The following is a 23,078-nucleotide window of genomic DNA, read 5'->3' on the forward strand; positions in this document are numbered from 1 at the left end:
GCATCTATCCATTATAAAAGAACATCTATCCATTATAAAAGAGCATCTATCCATCATAAAAGTGCATCTATCCATCATAAAAGTGCATCTATCCATCATAAGAGTGCATCTATCCATCATAAAAGAGCATCTATCCATTATAAAAGAGCATCTCTCCATTATAAAAGTGCATCTATACATCATAAAAGTGCATCTATCCATTATAAAAGAGCATCTCTCCATCATAAAAGTGCATCTCTCCATCATAAAAGTGCATCTATCCATTATAAAAGAGCATCTATCCATTATAAAAGTGCATCTATCCATCATAAAAGTGCATCTATCCATTATAAAATTGCATCTATACATCATAAAAGTGCATCTATCCATAATAAAAGTGCATCTATCCATTATAAAAGAGCATCTATCCATTATAAAAGAGCATCTCTCCATCATAAAAGTGCATCTCTCCATCATAAAAGTGCATCTCTCCATCATAAAAGTGCATCTATACATCATAAAAGTCCATCTATCCATTATAAAAGAGCATCATAAAAGTCCATCTATCCATTATAAAAGAGCATCTATATAAAAGTGCATATATCCATCATAAAAGTGCATCTCTTCATCATAAAAGTGCATGTCTTCATGTTAATTTTATGAAGTATACTTAAGTAATTTAAGTATATTTTTAAGTATACTTTATGTAGTAAGTATACTAATACCAATGTGTACTTGTAGTAAACTTGTGTACTATTTCAATACTGATTGGGACTAAATTGGCCCACTTTTAGTATTTGTAGTATTTGTAAGAGTAGTAAACTAAGTACACAACTAGGTTTCTCATTTGTAATGCATCTGTACTACAAGTTACTTACAAGTATACTAGTAGTTTACTATTTTAATACAAGTAGTACATTTTTTAGTTTATGAAAGTACACACTGAAGTGTACTCTCAGTAAACTACTAGTTTCGTAGTTTATACTGCAAGTATACTTGTATGTTTTCTTTAAGTGAACATAACATTATACTTATAGTTTACTATTTATATATTATTTTTGCACTTGAAAAATAACTTTAACTGTACTTTAATTTTAAAAATATTTTATAGCTTCATGCATCCTTTTTTAATCAACGCTTGAATGTCAGTAAGTTTCATAAAGAAAGGCAACATTTTAAACAAAAAAGTATAATTAGAGTAAATTGTTATACACTACCAGTGGACTAGCCTACACAAAAATTCAGATATGCAGAATTAGAAACATATCTGTTTTATATCAATATTCTAATCAATATTTTCAAACAATGTAAGTTTCATAAAACTGTATATGAAAAACTATGTAAAAAAAAATATATTGAATTGACTACTCAATCAAAAGAGTTAACACAACTACAAGACAAGTATACTTTGATTTCTTAATTATTCTTTTAAGTATATCTGGATCAAAAGATTGAGTTCAAGTACAGGCCAAATATACCCGGGCCCGTATTCATAAAGAATCTTAATGCAAAGAGTAGCTCCTAGTGACAAAATTCAAAGAAAATTCTTAGAAATGTGGGCGTTTACTCTTAAAATTAAAGAACAAATCCCAGTAAAGAAAAAAGTAATTCAGAAAGCATCTTAACCCTTAAAAGAGGTCTTAAGGTCAAAATTGTTTGGACTTTTCAGAGGCTGAAGAGTTTCTTTAGCAGAGGAGAACATGGCAGAAAGATGAAGAGGGAAAAGAAATGTGTTGCAGAAAATGGGACTCAATGACAGTGAGTTAATAAGACGCTATAGATTAGATCGTGCAGGGATCATGTTTGTGACTGATCTTATTAGAGACGCGCTAACATCTCCGACACGCAGAAATGCCATAGCGCCAGAAATGAAAGTAATCACTACATTACAATATTTGGCAACTGGGAAAATGCAACAATGCAGCAGTGTGTAATGTACACAGTCACATGTAATTTCTAAGTGAAGGCTTAGAATAGACCATATACTTCCCTTCTTGGACAACCAGCCAATCACAGTCTTCAAAAGATTGTGTCATACATAGCAACGGGGTCAACCCCGCCTCCTCACTAAGATGAAAGTTTTTGTCTTTTCCTTGCTCAGAGTTGCTCTCAGATCGGCCCCGAAACGCTCTTAAGCTAAGACTCTATATGTAAAAGTTTTTAAGCTTCATTAAGAGTTTTCTGAGAGGATTCTTAGAATCTTTATGAATACGGGCCCTGGACTTTTCTCTCAGTATAAATCAAGTACACTGAAGTGTAATTTTAATTATATTTCTGAGAAGTACATAAAATGTAGACTGAAAGTATACTTTCTTATTTGAAGTTTAAAAGAAGTATACTAAGTGTGAAAAACACCAAGCTTACATTAGCTACTGCTACTATTCTGCTACTATTCCCCACCATTTCACAAGCACAAGAGAAAAAGTATTTTGTACTTACATTTAATACCCCTGGAACTCAATGGAAGTTGATTGAAGATGGCATAGTTGGTAGTGTTGTTATAACCAGTCAACTGAACCAACAATCTTTTCACAAAACTGACAAAACCTCGTCAAACTGTCAAAATCCATCAACATTCCGTGCATGAGCTACTTTCTGATATTTTAACTGAAAGTGGGTGAATATCAAAATACATGATAGAAACATTTTGTTAAACCACTTACAAGTGTTATGCTGACAACACTATTGAAACAATTACTTTTTATTACAACTGTACATGAATAAATAGGCCATTTGGCCCTGGACTAATAGGGTATTCTATTTGTCCATTCTATTGGCTCTATTCTATTTTGAAGACTTGTGCTGGCTGCAGAAGTCTAATTTAAGGCTCTCACAAATAAATAGTATGGGTATATTATACATTTTCTGAGTCATCAGAGTGCCTTGAGTATTGAAGTTGAGTTTTGTGTCCGTGGTGTTCTTTCATGCCACAGGGATAAAAGAAAGCATACAGTTTAGGCGGAAATTGTGAAAAAATGTGTGTTATTTCTGGTTTAAAGAAGTCATGTGACCTCTCTGTTTGTCAGACAGATTCAGCACTGGGCTTAAATGAAAGCCTAAAAGGTCCCCTTTCCAACGATACCAAGCACCATATTATAGAATATTGACAATATCCCTAGCATGAGCCTAAACCAGATATACACCAGATTTCAAAAACGGAATTTATTTTAGGGGGTTAGTAACTTCATGAGCTGAAAAAAGTGATTTCGCTACCACCGCTGCACTGCTATCGTGATTTTTCTAATACTAGGGGTGTGTACCTTGCCAAAAAACAATGATAGCATTTGCCCCCCCAGATGATACCGGTGGACCAAATTTGGGGCCCTGGCTCATGGACTATAAGAGAGAATAATATATCAGAACTTTTAACTTTTAATTTAAATAAACAAAAACATTTAAATATTTCAGTGATGCTTTGGATGAACGATATACAATAGCCTATATTGGCCCATTCAAATCGGCAATATATAGCAGCTTTTGACAGCGCCTCTCAAGCTCAGCTTCTTGTTCGTCTCACCAGAACACACACAGTAGCGGAGTGGCGCATTCACAATCGCAGCCTGTGATTCGGTCCGCTGAAGAGGTGCTTTTATATGGCAAGCAACTTCTATGTTGGGCTTGTTCCAACGGTGACAAGAAAACGGTCTGAAGAAGAACCATTCAGTGTAGTTGCCATTCGATTGACATTTCTGAAATGGAAAATGCTGATAGAGAGAATTACAAATATTTACAAATCTTAGTTTGATCATCATAGCTCTGATTCATTGTCTTTTCTCTTTGTGTCTTCAGTCTGTGTGGATGCAGTATTACAGAGAATCAGTGTCACACCCTGACTTCGGCTCTATTTCCAAACCTTTCACACCTGAGAGAGCTGGACCTCAGTGGGAATCAACTAAACAATTCAGGAGCAAAGCACTTATCTGGTGTACTGAGAGATTCACGCTGTAAGCTGGAGAGATTGAGGTGAGGAACATTCACATACAAGAATCAAACTGCTTAAAATTCCTCGAACACTAAGCTATATACTTGTAAAAAATATTCTCTTTAGTATTTAGAATAAATAAATGACAGGGCTGTACATAAACCTTATTTTAACATACAAAAATTGCTTATAATCAAATAAATAAAATAATAAAATAAAATTATGAATTTGATTATCGATTAGTCATGTCTGCGCACTGTGCACAACAATCATCCGCCTGTCACAGTGGGGAATAACCCGTTTATTTGGATAAAACGCATATGGAAAACTGCAGCTGCTGTGCGAAAGGTGCATGAGTCATAACTCAACTGACACATGAGAATGCTTTATGTCAAGCGCTCTTGCATGAGGATTTACTGGATCTTGCCTTGTGCAGTGGGATGCTTGGAAGAACATGGCACTGATGAAGGGTTGAGCCCGAAAACGTTTTGCTGCACTTTTAGTTTTCTGACTAAATAAAAGCTCAAGAGTAATGCAAGTGAAGAAATTAAAAAAGTTTGGTAATTTCCCCACTGTAAAGTAGAAAATATACATTTACTTAAGAAACATAATTTTATTTTATTTTTTACATGCATTTGATTTACATTATATTAGCTATTACTGTCATATGAATAATAATTCTTATTAAATAAATACATAATAAATAATAATAATAATGATACAACCCCATGTCCAGAAAAGTTGTCATATTTTGTCAAATTTGATCAAATCAAGAATCTGTGATTCAACTCTCTTTAACCTTTATTTAACTAACAAAAGTACAAATAAATGATTTTTTATATTTGCACTGACTAACTTAATTGTATTTTGTAAATATAAACACATTTTGATTTTGATGGCTGCAACACACTCCAAAAAAGCTGGACAGAGGATATTAGGAAGGTAGTTATAATCTTTTTTCAGTGTACATGTAGAGCCCTGAATGATGATCTCTCTTCCTCTGAATGTCTGTTTTGTTTTGTCTGTTTATGAAGAGGATGTGACTTTACAGAATAAGAGTTATATTCTTATCCTCTGTCTTATTTTCTTGCTCTTTCTTTCTCATAATGAAGGTTAAGAGGCTGTGAGATGACAGCTGAAGGCTGTTCTGCTGTGACTTCAGCTCTGAACTCAAACCCATCACACCTGAGAGAGCTGGACCTCAGTGGGAATAACCTAGGAGACTCTGGAGTGAGAAACCTCAGTGATCTACTGAAGAACCCACAATGCAAACTGGAAAATCTACAGTTAGTATCATTATACTTTACAGCATTTACAGTGTGGTTAAAGTTTACTGTTTAGTTAAAGACAACAGGGGGAAAATAGTGGGGAAAGAGAATAAGATGACATCATAGATCATTGTTCTTTGTGTTTTTTTTTTTTTCTTTATCTTCAGATTGTGTAAATGCAGTATTAAAGAGAAGCAGTGTTGCTTACTGACTTCAGCTCTGAGATCAAACCCATCACACCTGAGAGAGCTGAACCTCAGTGAGAATGAACCAGGAGACTCTGGATTTGAAAACCTCGGAGATCTACTGAAGAAACCACAATGCAGACTGGAAAATCTACAGTTAGTATCATTATACTTTACAGCAGTTACAGTGTGGTTAAAGTTTACTGTTTAGTTAAAGACAACAGGGGGAAAATAGTGGGGAAAGAGAATAAGATGACATCATAGATCATTGTTCTTTGTGTTTTTTTTTTTTTCTTTATCTTCAGATTGTGTAAATGCAGTATTAAAGAGAAGCAGTGTTGCATACTGACTTCAGCTCTGAACTCAAACCCATCACACCTGAGAGAGCTGGACCTCAGTGAGAATGAACCAGGAGACTCTGGATTTGAAAACCTCGGAGATCTACTGAAGAAACCACAATGCAGACTGGAAAATCTACAGTTAGTATCATTATACTTTACAGCAGTTACAGTGTTTAAAGTTTACTGTTTAGTTAAAGACAACAGAGCTTAGGTTACATTGTTTATACTGCAGCATTTCACCTGAACTACAACTGCATTTCCTATAGGTCATAGTTAATTTTAGGTGCCTAACTAACGAGTAATTGCATTCAATTTAATTTGATTCAATTCAAGTTTCAGTGTACTAATTGTGTACATGTTGTTCTGAAGAAATTGTATGCTATTCACATCTGCTGTTATAACAGTTTCCCAGCATACAGAACTAGTGTGACAGTGTTAAAAATAACCCATGGAAACTATGCTGTCACATTTCCAGTTTGTTTATAGTTTTCATGTCCTGATTTCTGTTTTAGTCTTGTGGTCAGTTTTATAGTTTGGTAATTGTTAGAAAATTTGATGTTCCAACCCGAAGTGCCTTTTTCTCTCCGTCCTTTATTTGGTGTAATGAATGAATAAAACAAAAGTAGAGACCAGCTGGGAAACCAAAGAAAAAGCTTAGCTCCCCAGTATTCTAAATACAGAATATATAATAAGCATATAGAGGGGAGTATCATGTTTTCATCCAATAAAATCATAAATGACATCATATCATATCAGATATACTTATACAGCAATCCTATAAATGGTAAATATCCGGTCAGATCTCCTCTAGGTCCTTGAGCTCAGAAAGGCTTCTCAATGCACAGAATAGGAGACTTTCTCCCTTTCGGACACGGGTATCCATTAATATGAAACATGTTTACATTACATGTACATGAAAGAATGTGCAAGCAAGGCCTTTTCTCAGCACAGGCTGTTCTATGGACAAAGCTTTCCTATGGACAAAGCTGAGATAAGAAAAGCTAGATAAAGAAAATACATTTCTAACAGTAATTGAATCTGCTTTCTTTCGTTCCCTGCCTGTTAGTGTCCTAGTTTACAGGTTAATTAGTCTTCAGTTCAGGTGTGTTCCCTCGTTAGGGGCCGTTCACATGTCACGTCTTTTACAAGCTCAAGTTAGTTATTTCAAATGTAGATGCACAACAAGAATAATAGAAGTTATTTCCAAGAATAAGGCGCAGCGAAATGAAAAATTCTCAACTTTTCAGAATGCCTCAAGCGCACCGCATGTCATTAGCCTGACGTCGTCATACTCAGATTCTAGTCAGAATGTGAGTCTGATACTGCTCCATTGAGCTTTGATTATGGGGCGTGTTTCAACCGAACCAGGAAGGAAAATGCTTCTGCACTCAATTGGATAGACCTACAACCAATCAGAGCAACGGAGTAAGTTTTCATTCATGTTTCCGATCGACAAATGCCTTGATCGCGGTTCTCTGTTCCTCTTTTAAAATGAATGCGCTGTCGATATCTTCTACAACAGACGCGATGGCGGAATCTACACATAATGTTTCATAAATAAAGTTCGGCAGGAGCACGTTCACATAATCAATCCAATCAACTTGTCATCAAACACCATGTCTACCCTATCAGCATGAGAGGAAACATATATTCACTCTGTCAACTCACCTAACATTCCTTGACAGTTTTCAGCATCCCTCCACTAACTCTCGGCCTGTTCTTCCACAGCCAGGAATACGAGGGGGGGTACTTTGGGTTCGGGCCGAATACCGAGCCCTGAGCCCTCTCCTCGGACAGCACGACAAATATGCATTTATTCTATCTGACTTATTTGTAAGTGTGAACTCGTGAAATCTCAATTCTCCAGCGGCTGTCGTCTTTGTTGTTAACGAATTCAACCCAAGCGCTCGTTGGTGACGTAGATGATTACGTTGCTCATCTGTCCATCATCGTATAAAGCCCGCCCTGACAATTTGATTGGTCCGAACAATTTTTGTTCGGGCATAATAGCTCCTCAACGGATCGAGTCCAGACCGAACTTCCCGACCTAAAAATTTTGTGGGCGGGGCTAAGTTCGGCTGGCATTCAGGCTAGCATGTCATGTGACAAGAACCAACTGATCAGCCTTAATTGGCCTTTCCGTAACAACATTGAAAGCTCAGCCGAACAGCTGATCATAGCTGGACAGAGCGGGTTTTTATTTCTCAACTACATTAATACATCTAGTTGTAGAGCTAATGCAAGGGCTAAACATTTATTTATCCTGACCTTTGCTGAAACTTCCTCGTCATCATGGAGAGAGCAGTTCATGACGCCATGACAGACTCCACGGCAGCTCAAGCGCTTTGGAAAGAAGGATGTAAACTCAAAATGGCACTGGGGGACAAAAGTCCACAGAAGATCACTTTAATCTCAAATAGAGAAGTGAAATAACACAAGGAAACGCAGTAGCAAAAGAACTGTACACAACTAACACCAGACAACCAGGGATTACCAAACTGAAAGTATAGTAATTAAGGAAACTATCTAATTATAGTTTCAGTTTGAAAGGATCCAAATGCAGTTTATTAGAGTAATCCAAAATCGTAATGCAAATCCAGGCAAGGGTCATACACAGGTAGGCAGGCAGTCCATACAAACAAACAAATCCAGAGTGTAAGACAGGAACGGAAAACCAGGACACAGGCAGATATCACTGTCTTAGTACATTGAGCCACATTAAGCGTTTTAGAATGTCCCAGTCACTTGTCTGATGCCTTGCCTGGCCGCCAGTTTCAACGCAGCTTGCTAAGTGCCGTAGTTTGAGCGGTATAAACAAATACTAATACAAATTAAAAGAAGTATCAGATCATCCTCCATAACGCAGCCACTATTTACATCTCATATAATCTGTAAACTCTCGCGTTACAGAGGCAACGACAGACATTTGTATTACATTCCAAAGAGCTCCGTTATCATCCCAGCAGTGGAAAACAAAACCATATCCGTACCAGCTGGCCCGTGTCGGCACAAAATGGAACGGTTAAGCAAAGAGAACCGTTAACTCTTTACTGTCAGCATTTTTGATCATTTTCACAAAAGTTTCATAGCCCCCAAAATATGTTGGATGAATATCTGATCATACAATATATCAAATTATTACATGGCTTGGCTGAATTCCAGTGTAGAATGCGGTCTGTTATTTCTTGATTACAGACCACTGCGAAGTATAACAGACCGTTGTCATGAAAAACAGCGCGTTGCTATGGACGCAGCAGGATTCTAACCGTAGAGACGGAACGGACTATTTTCTTTAGCGGAAGCAATACAATCATTTTTAAATCAATAAACTCATTTTTAAATCAATATTTTGTCAAATTATTGATTTATTTGGTAGGTAGCCATGTAATAAGCAGGATAATGTATAACGAGGTGGTTGTTATAGCGAATACAACCCCTTCAGGCTGATTCAAGCTCCGCTTCGCCTCGGGCTCCCGATCAGCCTTTCTGGGTTGTGTTCGCTATAACAACCGCCTCACTCTACATTATCCCTACATAAAGAACAGCCCCTCGGCTTTTGAAAAAACAACTAAATAATTTGAGTCTAGCTTCATGTATTCTTATTTTATATGCTGATTAATGTTTGATGATCATTTTTAGTTTGTTTATGTGGTAAAAACATCATTCACTTGTTTCTGCTGCTTCTTTTGAACTAGAGATTCTATATTCTTCCTTTCTGTAAAACTGTGAAGACATGGATTGCTGGAAAATTCTGGGGAACAATAGTGGGGAAAGAGAATAAGATGACATCATCTAAGTCATTGTCTTTGTCTGAGTCTTTGTGTTGTTTTTTTAATCTTCAGATTGTGTAAGTGCGGTATTCAAAGTAAGCAGTGTGGCTTCCTGACTTCAGCTCTGAAATCAAACCCATCACACCTGAGAGAGCTGGACCTCAGTAGGAATAAACTAAAACACACAAGAGTGAAGCATTTTTATGAGCTACTGAAGGATTCACGCTGTAAACTGAAGAGACTGAGGTCAGTATATTCACTTACAGCAAAGAAAATAGTGCTTTGGTGTTTAAATGAAACAGAAGAATGAAAAGTTTTTTTCCCATTTTCATTGCAGGTTAAGATCCTGTGAAATAACAGCTGAAGATTGTTCTGCTGTGACGTCAGCTCTGAAATCAAACCCATCACACCTGAGAGAGCTGGACCTCAGTGGGAATGAACTAGGAGACTCTGGAGCTGATAATCTTGGTGTTCTGCTGAGCATGTCACAGTGCAAGCTGAAAAATCTACAGTTAGTATCATTATACTTTACAGCAGTTACAGTGTGATTTAAAGTTCACTATTTAGTTATTTTAGGACAACAGGACCAGTCACATTGTTTATAGCACTGTGTCTTTTGGTGTTTCCTTTAAAGAAAATAAGTACTGAGCTAATGGACTGATGGTTCAGTATGTCTATCAGTAGAAAGTTTCAAATGCTGAAATCTGACAAACTGCAAAGTGAGAACAGACTAAAAACTGATAATAGATTATTCTGACGGAGTTAAATGGTTTTTACAGCATTTATGGTACTTTTTACAAAATCTACTTTTATAAAAGGGGTCGTGAAATGAAAATTATGAAATGTTTTAAGAGATCTTGTGTTTCTGGATGTTAGCAGTTTTTTTTATACAAAGAAAAATCCAATATTAGTAGTTAGAACAAAAAATTCAATTAAAAATAATTTCAAGTGGCTTTATCTCTTCCAGAAAGCAAGTAAATGTTCACAGTTGTGACTGGAGGAAAGTGTGGATACGGTGTGAAGCTTGCCAAACACACTATGCACGCAATTAATGAAGACATTTAAGACTAATCACCTGGAAAAGCAACAAAAACAAACACAAATCTACATATGGATTGCTTACATAAAAGACAGTGACAGTACACTGGCTACACATTGTATCAAAAATGTATAACACAGGGTGAGGGTTCGTACCGTCATGAAAAACCTGTTAAGGTTTTGGAAAATAAATAAACCAAGAAAGCTTTAGAAAAGTCATGGACATTCAAAATATTTATATAATATATGTTTAAGTGATAATATTGGTTAAACAAATTAGTTAAAACTTAACGTTCATTTGTTTAGCAGCGTTGAGCATTATAACCAATCGCACACGTTTCCGCTGAGCTTATGAGTGTGATGGCCAATCAGAGGCATTCAGATTAGTCATCGCTGAAATGAAGAGTTCTGTTCAGTGCACACGCTCTGACTGAAACTCGCGAATTATCCCATAATAAGAAACAAAGTGCAGAATTGATGTAAGAGATTCATGTCGCAGTGTCGTCAGCTTCCCTGGTTTATTGGGAGTGTTTGTGAGAGTGCTTAAAGGTGTTTGTGAGAGTGCTGCGTACCGTATTCTGATCGATACGGTACGCAGCACATCGCCTGATATAACGATCATTGTGTCAGAACCGCTTCCCAGGTACCGACTAGGACATGAAAAGTTTAGTAGATTATTTGCGCTAAATGAATGGTTAATGTCATGGTGCAATGAGCAGAAACTGCTCTTTGTAAATAATTGGAATCTGTTTTGGGAGCGTCCTAGGCTTTTCCGTGCTGATGGCTTACTCCCAAGCAGATTCAGAGCGGATCTTCTGTCGGATAACATCTCCAAAATGTTAAATACCTTTTGACTAGTAACCAAAAGTCCAAATCATAGTCTCTGCTGCACCAATTTAACTGATATAAATACTAGTGTAGAACATTGCATAGAAACCGTGTCTATTCCTCGTTTAGTGAGATCAAATAATAAATCTACTGCAGGATCTAGGAAAAATCTAATTGTTATTAAAACAGAAAATGTTGCTATTAGTAAACAAAAACAATTTCTAAAGCTAGGTCTTCTAAACATTAGATCACTCACACCTAAGGCAGTTATTGTAAATGAAATAGTCACAGATAATAGCTTCGATGTACTTTGCCTTACTGAAACCTGGCTTAAACCAAATGATTATTTCGGTCTAAATGAGTCTGCTCCTCCTGGATACTGTTATAAGCATGAGCCCCGTCTGATTGGTCGTGGCGGCGGTGTTGCAACAATCTATAGAGATTTTCTTAATGTTACTCAGAAAACGGGTTATAAGTTTATTTCGTTTGAAGTACTTGTACTAAATGTTACGCTCTTAGATGTTAGGAAAACATCCCTATTATCTCTAGCCTTGGCTACCGTATATAGACCGCCTGGGCCTTACGCTGAATTCCTAAAAGAGTTTGCAGATTTTCTCTCAGACCTATTAGTCAATGTTGATAAAGCATTAATTGTTGGAGATTTTAACATACACGTAGATAATCAAAATGATGCGTTAGGTGCTGCGTTTACAGATTTATTAAACTCCTTTGGGGTCAAGCAAAACGTTACCGGACCAACTCATCGTTTTAATCATACACTCGATTTAATTATATCACATGGAACCGATCCAACCGATATAGATATCATTCCACAAAGTGATGATGTCACTGACCATTACATGGTAACTTGCATATTATGTACCCCTGTAATATACAGTGAGGAAAATAAGTATTTGAACACCCTGCTATTTTGCAAGTTCTCCCACTTAGAAATCATGGAGGGGTCTGAAATTGTCATCGTAGGTGCATGTCCACTGTGAGAGACATAATCTAAAAAAAAAAATCCAGAAATCACAATGTATGATTTTTTTAACTATTTATTTGTATGATATAGCTGCAAATAAGTATTTGAACACCTGAGAAAATCTATGTTAATATTGGTACAGTAGCCTTTGTTTGCAATTACAGAGGTCAAACGTTTCCTGTAGTTTTTCACCAGGTTTGCACACACTGCAGGAGGGATTTTGGCCCACTCCTCCACACAGATCTTCTCTAGATCAGTCAGGTTTCTGGGCTGTCGCTGAGAAACACGGAGTTTGAGCTCCCTCCAAAGATTCTCTATTGGGTTTAGGTCTGGAGACTGGCTAGGCCACGCCAGAACCTTGATATGCTTCTTACAGAGCCACTCCTTGGTTATCCTGGCTGTGTGCTTCGGGTCATTGTCATGTTGGAAGACCCAGCCTCGACCCATCTTCAATGCTCTAACTGAGGGAAGGAGGTTGTTCCCCAAAATCTCGCAATACATGGCCCCGGTCATCCTCTGGTCATCCCCCCCAGAGCATGATGCTACCACCCCCATGCTTCACAGTAGGGATGGTGTTCTTGGGATGGTACTCATCATTCTTCTTCCTCCAAACACGTTTAGTGGAATTATGACCAAAAAGTTCTATTTTGGTCTCATCTGACCACATGACTTTCTCCCATGACTCCTCTGGATCATCCAAATGGTCATTGGCAAACTTAAGACGGGCCTTGACATGTGCTGGTTTAAGCAGGGGAACCTTCCGTGCCATGCATGATTTCAAACCATGACGTCTTAGTGTATTACCAACAGTAACCTTGGAAACGGTGGTCCCAGCTCTTTTCAGGTCATTGACCAGCTCCTCCCGTGTAGTTCTGGGCTGATTTCTCACCTTTCTTAGGATCATTGAGACCCCACGAGGTGAGATCTTGCATGGAGCCCCAGTCCGAGGGAGATTGACAGTCATGTTTAGCTTCTTCCATTTTCTAATGATTGCTCCAACAGTGGACCTTTTTCACCAAGCTGCTTGGCAATTTCCCCGTAATAATAATAATAATAATACATTTATTTTATAATGCGCCTTTCTCAAACTCAAAGCGCTACAGGATACAAAGCAAAATAATCAAACAATCAACATTGCATCAGAACAAATGTATATAAAAAAAAAAAAATAATAATAATAAAAAAAATAATAATAATTTATAAATTAAAAGCAGTAGTAAAAAGATGAGTCTTAAGAAATTTCTTAAAACAATCCACAGAAGGAGCATTTCTGATGGGTGCAGGTAAAGTATTCCATAACTTTGGCGCAATACAGGAAAAGGCTCTTCCCCCCATAGTTTTTAATTTAAAACGAGGCTGAAACAGACAGAGAGAGACAGCAGAGCGGAGAGAACGAGCAGGAATGGATGGTGTAACCAAATCACAGATGTAATCCGGAGCCAACCCATGTACAGCTTTATAAGTTAAAATCAGAATTTTAAAATCAATACGTGACTGAACTGGAAGCCAATGTAATTGCTGGAGCACTGGTGTAATGTGATGGCGTGAGGATGTGTGAGTCAAGACGCGTGCGGCTGAGTTTTGGATATATTGCAACCTCTTAATAGAGTTTGCTGGTAGACCCACAAAAAGAGAATTACAATAATCAAGTCTCGATGTGATAAAGGCATGGATAAGCCTCTCTGCATCAGGTCTAGAGAGAAACGGTCTAATACGTGCAATGTTCCTCAGGTGAAAAAAAGCCACCTTCGTTATATTTTTAAAATGTGAATTGAAAGTAAGCTGGGCATCAAAGATCACACCCAGATTACGAACCTGGTCAGAAGGGGACAGCTGGATATTGTCAACTGAGATTCTAAAATCCTTACATTTACCAACATTCACTGAAGTTCCAATTAATAAGACTTCCGTTTTGGAGCAGTTTAGTTTTAAAAAATTGAGTTTCATCCACCCTTTGATTTCCAGCAAACAATCAGACAGTTTCGAAGAGGAAGAATTAAAATCAGGTTGAGAGCTGATATAAATCTGGGTGTCATCTGCGTAACAATGATAGCTTAGGCCATACTTCTGAATGATCTGCCCGAGAGGCAGCATATAGATACTGAATAAAACAGGACCCAAAACTGACCCCTGAGGGACACCCTGACACAAAGGAATAGTTTGAGACCTGTTAGAACCCAGGTAGACAAATTGGGAGCGATCTGAGAGGTAAGATCTGAACCAGTTCAAAACAGTTCCAGACAGACCAGTCCACTTTTGCAGTCTGTCCAATAATATACCGTGACATATGGTATCGAATGCAGCAGTAAGGTCTAGCATGACCAAAATGCCACAAGCCCCAGAGTCAGCTATAACGAGGAGATCATTCAGAACCCTGACAAGAGCAGTCTCTGTACTGTGTCCAGATCTAAACCCGGATTGAAATCTTTCTAAAAGACTATTTGTACGGAGATGAATATGGAGTTGGCCAGCAACCACACGCTCGAGCACTTTTGCCAGAAAAGGTAAATTAGAGATCGGTCGATAATTTGACATATCGGTGATGTCACTCCCAGCTTTTTTAAGAACAGGTGTAATCGCAGCCATTTTTAAAGCAGAAGAGACAATCCCTGTATTGAGCGAAGCATTAACAATAACAGTGATGTGTGGTAAAATGACAGGAAGACAATGTTTTAAAACAGTTGTAGGTAGTGGATCAAGTATGCAAGTAGTATTATACTGGTCGGTAGAGGCCGCAACTGGTAAGTCAGCCACAGTATGACTAAGAAGATCAAGATCAATATCACGGATTTTCCTGAAGCAGATAACACGATCTTTCACAGTCTGCAAAGAAGGAGGAGTCAAATTGAACGTGAGGAGCTTGTGATCACTTATACATACATCAGTACACTCAAGTTGATCAATGGATACTCCTGAAGTGCAGACCAAATCTAATATATGACCGTGTTTATGTGTCGGGAAGTTAACATGCTGAGTGAAGTTAAAGCATTCTAGTGCATCCATGAGGCACACAGCATTATTGCAAGCCAGATTGTCAACATGAACATTTAGATCACCAGTTAAAAGAATTGCCGGACAGAGTGCACTGGCAAGTGTCAAACACTCAGTGAATTCAGTGAAAAATTCAGAGTTAAGTTTGGGAGGACGATAGATAATCAACACAAGAACTGATGAAAGACCAGTCAGCTTGAAAGCCAAGCATTCAAATGATGAAAAGCAAGGCAGTGAAATCTCAGTTACTGTGACATCAGACCTATAAATGACCGCAAGACCGCCACCGCGGCCAGTGAAGCGCGGCCGGTCAAGAAAAGTGTAGCCAGGCAGAGCACACATATTTAGATTGAGATAGTCATTAGGCTGATGCCAAGTTTCACAAAGGCAGAAAAAGTCAAGTTTTTTTTCCAACACAATGTCACAAAGTGAAGCCGCTTTGTTGTTTATGGAGCGAGTGTTCAGATGAGCAAACCTGATTGTCTCAAGGCGGACATCACAACTGGGTGAAGTCGTCTTGTGAAGGTAGGAGAAGTTAGCAGAGCAGGCATGACGCGCAGATAAATGGCGACGATCCAAACGCCTCTGAGACCAAACTGTGTTTATATCTGCTCCGCTTGAATTCAGATTTCGGCGGGAGCCACGATGAATGTACTTAGGTCGCCGGAGAAGTTGTAGCGATCGCAAATGTACTTGCGAAACACCAGTGACCGGAGTCACAGAGTGACGGAGTTGTAAAAGTTCAGTGGCAGAGTATTTGAGCATGCTGCTCTCCGGAAGGTTGAAGTGAATAGTGCTGTAGACTCCAAGTAATGCCAGTAAAAAAATAAATAAAATACTGCAAGGTATTTTACTGCAGCTACTCAGTGAACCCAAACAAACAGATGAACTAGAGGAATTAACTAGCACTATGAGCACCATTCTCTCTGGAAAATTGGATATTGTTGCACCTATAAGACTAAAAAAGGTCAGAGAGAAAATTAAAGCACCGTGGTACAACAATACTACGCATGTTCTAAAGAGAGAAACCCGTAATTTAGAGCGTAAATGGAAACAAACTAATTTAGAGGTCTTTAGAATCGCGTGGAAAGACAGTATGTCACGTTATAAAAAGGCCCTAAAAGCGGTCAGGGCTGAGCACCTCCGCAAACTAATAGAAAACAACCAAAACAATCCAAGGTTTTTATTTAACACCGTGGCTAGACTAACAAATAAACAGACATCACCTGAACAAAATATCCCGTTACAGTTCAGTAGTAATGATTTCATGAACTTCTTCACTGAGAAAATAGAAAGCATCAGAACCACAATTGTAAACGTTCAATCCTCAATCGCGCCTTATAATTTAGCCTCAATTATCACCCCGCAAGAACAATTACAGTGCTTTACAACTATAGAACAAATAGAGTTAAATAAACTTATCACTTCATCTAAAACAACAACATGTTTATTAGATCCTATACCAACTAAGCTACTGAAAGAAGTGTTACCTGTAGTGGAAGAGCCTCTCCTCAATATTATTAACTCATCTTTAACTTTAGGTCATGTTTCAAGAACATTTAAACTGGCAGTTATAAAACCTCTCATTAAGAAACCACAATTAGATCATAATAACCTAGCAAATTATAGACCCATTTCAAATCTTCCATTTATGTCAAAAATATTAGAAAAAGTGGTGTTCGCTCAACTGGGCTCTTTCTTACAAGAAAATGAGATCTATGAAAAGTTTCAGTCAGGATTCAGACCGCATCACAGCACTGAAACTGCGCTCGTTAAAATCACAAATGATTTACTTTTAGCTTCTGACCAAGGCTGTATCTCAATACTAGTTTTACTTGATCTTAGTGCTGCGTTCGATACTATAGATCACACAATACTCTTAGATCGACTACAAAATTATACTGGTGTTCAAGGACAAGCATTAAGCTGGTTCAGATCATACTTATCTGACCGCTACCATTTTGTCTATTTAAATGGAGGAAAATCGATCATAACTCCAGTAAACTATGGAGTGCCGCAGGGATCTGTGTTAGGCCCTCTGTTATTCTCAGTATATATGATGCCACTTGGAATTGTAAAGGAATTTTCCCTTAACCTATATCCAAAATAAAACTGTTGCGTCTACTCATCGACACTTAATAAATAATAAAACTGTTGCGTCTACTCATCGACACAGAGCGTCTACAATCGACACTTAATAACCTTTATACTCTAGCTCTTGCGTCTTCAATCGACATCTGGCCGAGTTTCTTACTCTAACTTACTTGATTCCCTAAACTGACCTGCTGCGCAGCAGAAATGAACAGACAGACTTTCAGCAAATGTCCTCTAAATGTTTTAATAACGGCCGGGAGAGTCTTCGAGCAGTTCTCAGAGAACTCTCCCAAGAAGAATCAAGGCCGGTGGATCTCAGACAAATTCCATTGAGACATCCCACCGTAAAACACATATACAACAGTTTTTATAGTATAGAGGTATGACAAAATGTCAGGCTGCATTACATAATTTCCCCACTATTTGATTGGTTCTTCATATGCAAACCCCTCTGTTACTAGGTAAAGCAAACTCTGATCTTGTGGTGACTTCATCTGTCACAAGATTCTAACAGACTGTCTAGTTTCATTTCCCAAAACTGTGTTATTTTTACATACATACGCACACAGTCAAAGACACAAGTTTTCCATTGGTTTCATACAGTACATCCTGTTCCAATGTTAGATGTTAAATAAGGTTAGATGTTAAAAACATGATTAGTTTAATATACAGTTTAAAATCTCTACGACAGAAGCATTATAAGCAAACATGGAATTAGTTTCCATTGTTATGCTGATGACACTCAAATATATATTTCATCACGGCCAGATGAAAACGCTAAATTATCCAAACTAACAGAGTGTGTTAAAGATATAAAAGATTGGATGACGCGCAATTTTCTTTTATTAAATCCAGACAAGACAGAGGTACTAATCATCGGTTCAACAAACCGCCCACAAAACCTCTCACTCTACAACTTTAACATAGTAGGATGTCCTGTTACTTTATCCTCTACAGTAAAATACCTGGGTGTTATACTAGACTGCAACCTGTCTTTTGAAAATCACATTTCATATGTTACAAGAACAGCCTTTTTCCACCTTAGAAACATTGCTAAGCTACGTAACATGCTATCAGTTTCTGATGCAGAAAAGTTAGTTCATGCATTCATGACCTCGAGACTAGATTACTGTAATGCTTTATTAGCTGGTTGTCCTACATCCTCAATAAACAAGCTACAGTTAGTCCAAAATGCAGCCGCTAGAGTTCTTACTAGATCAAGAAAATATGATCATATAACACCAATTTTATCATCACTACATTGGTTACCTATAAAGTTCCGTATTAATTATAAGGTATTGCTACTGACTTATAAAGCCCTAAACGGCTTAGCTCGTCTATTTAACGGATCTTCTATCGCCCTATAATCCATCGCGCTCTTTAAGATCACTAAATTCAAGGCTTTTGGTCATACCTAGGATATCCAGGTCCACCAAAGGACGGAGAGCATTTTCACATTTGGCTCCAAAACTCTGGAATAGCCTTCCTGATACTGTTCTCAGTACTCAGACTCGCTCTCCCAGTTTAAAACTAGATTAAAGACGCATCTCTTCAGCCAGGCATTCATATAATACTTTTAATCTTACAGTTAAATCCGACCTCTAGTTCATAAACGCCAGAGGAGAACTGGCCCCCGACTGAGCCTGGGTTCTCCCAAGGTTTTTTTTTCTCCATTAGGTCACCTGATGGAGTTTTTCGGTTCCTTGCCACTGTTGTCTTTGGCTTGCTCAGTTGGGGATATTTGGGGATACTTAATTTAATTAATCAATCAACAATACTATTGATCAGCATTACCAAACGTGGACGTTTTATACTAGAAACAAACATTGATGTATTATTTTAATTTAATACTGTGAAGCTGCTTTCATACAATCTGTATTGTGAAAAGCGCTATATAAATAAACTTGACTTGACTTAAACTCAGGCTAGACCCAATATACAGCCTCACGATCACTCCTGGCACTGCGTAGTCTATCTGTGCCGTGTTCTTTCTTCGCAAAAGTATTCTTTTACGTGTATCTGGTACGCAAATTATATCCGGTATATATTTAAATAGATTATATAATAAAATATATTTCGTAACATATACACGCAAAAAGTGTGTATCATATGCACGCTAAAAAGTAGTGGATGAATGTAAAAGGTCATTTATGCGTATAAAGAGTACGCAAAATTAAAGCATGAGCTCATGTTATAGATACGCAGTACCAGGAGATTGGGCTCGATTATATGTAGTCTTCATTTTCTAATGCGTAAAAAGCATTAAAATAATTCATAAATAGTTCTTATAGTGTTGTATCTGTGTAGCCAGAATATGACGTGCACTTTCCTTAAACATATAATCTCATATAATGGTGTCAATGCAGACAGATCAATAATATTGTTGAATATTAAATTAAATGTCCCCAACTAATCAAGCCAAAAGCCAAAGGCGACAGAGTTAGGGTGTAGAGTTACATTCAACTGATTTTAAGGCTTAAATAAATAATTTTCATAGGACAAAAAATGTTTCAGTATGTCATGTTGATTATCAAAGATGGGATTTAAGGGATACAATTATTGGCTACAAGGGGACTTAATATGCTGGCTTGATGTTTATTACAGACACACTTAAAGATTGTAAATAAATGTAGATTAAATGTCAACATTTAATGACAGAAGTCAGAAACAGCTTTATTGCCAAGTATGTTTGCTTTGGTGACAGAGGAAGCTTTCAGTTCACTGAGACAACAGCAGGACACAAATAGTAAAATACAAGATAAATAATTAAGATATGTGAAAGACACACATATATACTGAACATAACAAAATAAACAAGTAGACATCTGTATTAGGGGTGTAACCACTCGTTTTAACAACGATTCGATTCGTATCGCGTGGTTGTCGATACGATTCAAGGACGATATTGGTTCATTTAGAACGATACGATCCGAAACGATTCAGTGAATTGAAATCGATTCAGTGACTTTTTAGCCAAAAATTCTTGCAAAGGAATCAAGGATCAATTAATTGTGGATATAAACAAACAAGTAAACAACAATTAATGTCAAATGCATTCACATTTTTTTTGAATAAAGTAGGACTGAACGATTATGACAAAAATCATAATTGTCGATTATTCCCTTGATACTGTAATTGTGATTATTAATTACGATTATCACAACATTAAGTGATGTTTTGAATAGTTTGGCCATGGGACCCACATTTCCCCATGGTCATCAAGCCGCGACCCACCTTTTTAGGAATTATAAAGGCCTATTATTATAATACATTTGTTTACACAAAAATTGTTGACACACAAGTTCTGTCCCCCTTTACTTAACATACAAAAACAAATAGTAAGAATATGACAAATACTGATAAACATTAGGCACTGCGAGGTTAAGCTATTAAATAGCAGTCCCAAACTAGCAATCTTGGTATGAGCCACCACAGTCATATAAAAATATACAAAATAACCACTAAGTGGCATTTTGTTATGGAAACAACAACAATTAGGCTAATTAAACCATGTTTCATTTGACTGTGAAGTTAGACATTGAACATTGCAATCAAGCGCTTGGGGCTGTTTTTCATGTTATGAATTGTATCCTAATTTCCGTTATTACAGTTAAGTTTGACTTAATTCAATTCAAGATTTTATTTAATAAAAATACAATATAATTGTTGGCTATAGGCCATAGAATAAGGCATACGATTATATTATATATAATACGAGAATATTATATTATCTCCACCTAGCGGAGATCTTGCGTTATGTTTGGATTGTGCTTTTCAAATCAACTGGATGTTAATATATGTTGGGGGAAACAATACGACTGGCTACAGTTTATCTGTCTACAGTCATTGTTCCCAAGCAATGACACTGTCACAAACAAATGTGTAAGGGGAGTAGCGGCAAGAGGTTATTTCTAAAGCACAGTGAATGCATAAAGTGGCTATGCAAAGTGCTTTACAAATAATCAGATGGAAAAAAATCGAGTGTGCGATAAATGAACATAGAAAAATAACAGATTAAAGTGGCCCTATTATAATGATAAATAAAATATGCTTGCCTTACAAGGCGGCATAACGTTAGCAGTGAGCTAGACCATCTACCTCAGTTTCAGCACCATTCAGTGAGCTGAGGCATGGATCGAATCTCATCCTTGTGCTGGGTTGGATTAATGTCGTCTGTTCTTGTTCTTTACTGATTGGGTGATACCAGTTCAAATTTATTGGCTTTGGAAAAGACAGGGTGGAGATCATTATCATTTAACACTACGTGTCTTGTGACGCGTTATGATACGCGTCATTGGGGACACTGTGCGCCGTAAAAAGTGGCGTTACATGGGCATATAGAGCGTAGTTTTTTTCGCCGCCTCCAAACCGACGAAAAATACGCCGTTGTTTACACAATTCATCGGCGCTTTTTACGCCGTTTCGCTTTTCGGCGGCGTAAAAACCGGCGTCGCTTTTTAGGGCGTTTTTTTAACAAAACGACGTAGGAAAGTGGCGAAATATGACCCATTAGGCGTTCCATATTTGTGCTGCTTGACTGTTGTCACGCTGCTGCTGACGCGTCACGCATGGCGACGACGTCACAGATAGGCAGACCGAATCGAGTAACGTTTAACGCCTTTATCATTAAAAGTGCTAAGAAAAAAATATCAATATAAAGTCTGACGTGCTTAAATCCAATGCATTATTTCCCAGTATCGATACAATCGATTCATTGCCTTTTAAAACGATATTAGATCGATATATGTCGTCCGGAAGGCCAACTTGCCGAGCACAGATCGATGTAGTTGGATCGTAGGAATATAAATCGATACATCGATGTAGTAGTTGAATCGTTACACCCCTAATCTGTATGTACAGGTGTGCAATATAAAACAGAAGATTGTAATTTACACTGAGTGTAATAATAATGTTGCTTATTAGTTACAAACTAATTACAAATGCTGTAATTATTTGAAACTTCTCTTTATGGAAATGACGTTGAAAGATAAATTACATTAAACTAAAATTTCCCACAAAATATGACCTGTTGTCTCAAATTATAAATCATTATAAGCTTACTTAAATTGGGTAAGGGTTTTTCTTTTTTTAACCAAAAATCTTCTGTACTGCAGCTAAAAGCATTTATTATGTTAAACTACACAAAATTGACTTTAATTTTGATTTATTCCTTATTTTCTTCATTTTTCTCACATTAAAAATCATAAATAGTCTATTTATTATATTTATATTAAATGTGTTGATTCAGTTTTTAATCTGTTTTATATTGAACCTGTCTTAATGTACATTTATAACTCACAGGCGTTTTGTAGATGTTTTAATTATTACCTGAGTTATTACTAGTTTCCTTCTAGTTATGCTCCTCTAATGGTTTATGGTTTATAATTAAGTTTCCATGTTGTTGTTGTTGTTGTATTATATTGTATGACACTTACTCATGGTGAATTTACATGTATTTGAGCCATTGTTGTTTCTCTTTGTCCTCAGTCTGTGTGGATGCAGTATTACAGAGAAACAGTGCCGTCTCCTGACTGAAGGAATGTCTTTAAATCTTTCACACCTGAGAGAGCTGGACTTCAGTGGGAATCAAATATTAAACAAAGGACTGGAGATCTTGTGTGACGTACTGAAGCATTCACAATGTAAACTGGAGATATTGAGGTCAGTAACGTTCACA

General features: G+C 37.2%; 1 protein-coding gene across 1 annotated transcript in view; it reads left to right on the forward strand.

Moving 5' to 3' along the window:
• Window positions 1–23,078, forward strand: part of LOC311291152 (uncharacterized protein) — a gene marked incomplete at its 5' end in the record, with an annotated part of 111,845 nt that overhangs the window by 81,284 nt on the left and 7,483 nt on the right. Inside the window, 7 exons of the mRNA XM_084410025.1 lie at window positions 3,769–3,942; window positions 5,014–5,187; window positions 5,337–5,510; window positions 5,660–5,833; window positions 9,538–9,711; window positions 9,803–9,976; window positions 22,889–23,062. Coding sequence (XP_084266151.1) covers window positions 3,769–3,942; window positions 5,014–5,187; window positions 5,337–5,510; window positions 5,660–5,833; window positions 9,538–9,711; window positions 9,803–9,976; window positions 22,889–23,062 — 1,218 coding nt within the window. The remainder of the gene's footprint in view (window positions 1–3,768; window positions 3,943–5,013; window positions 5,188–5,336; window positions 5,511–5,659; window positions 5,834–9,537; window positions 9,712–9,802; window positions 9,977–22,888; window positions 23,063–23,078) is intronic.

Source organism: Rutilus rutilus (genome assembly GCF_951802725.1).
Source record: "Rutilus rutilus genome assembly, chromosome: 5".
NCBI classification, from domain to species: Eukaryota; Metazoa; Chordata; class Actinopteri; order Cypriniformes; family Leuciscidae; genus Rutilus; species Rutilus rutilus.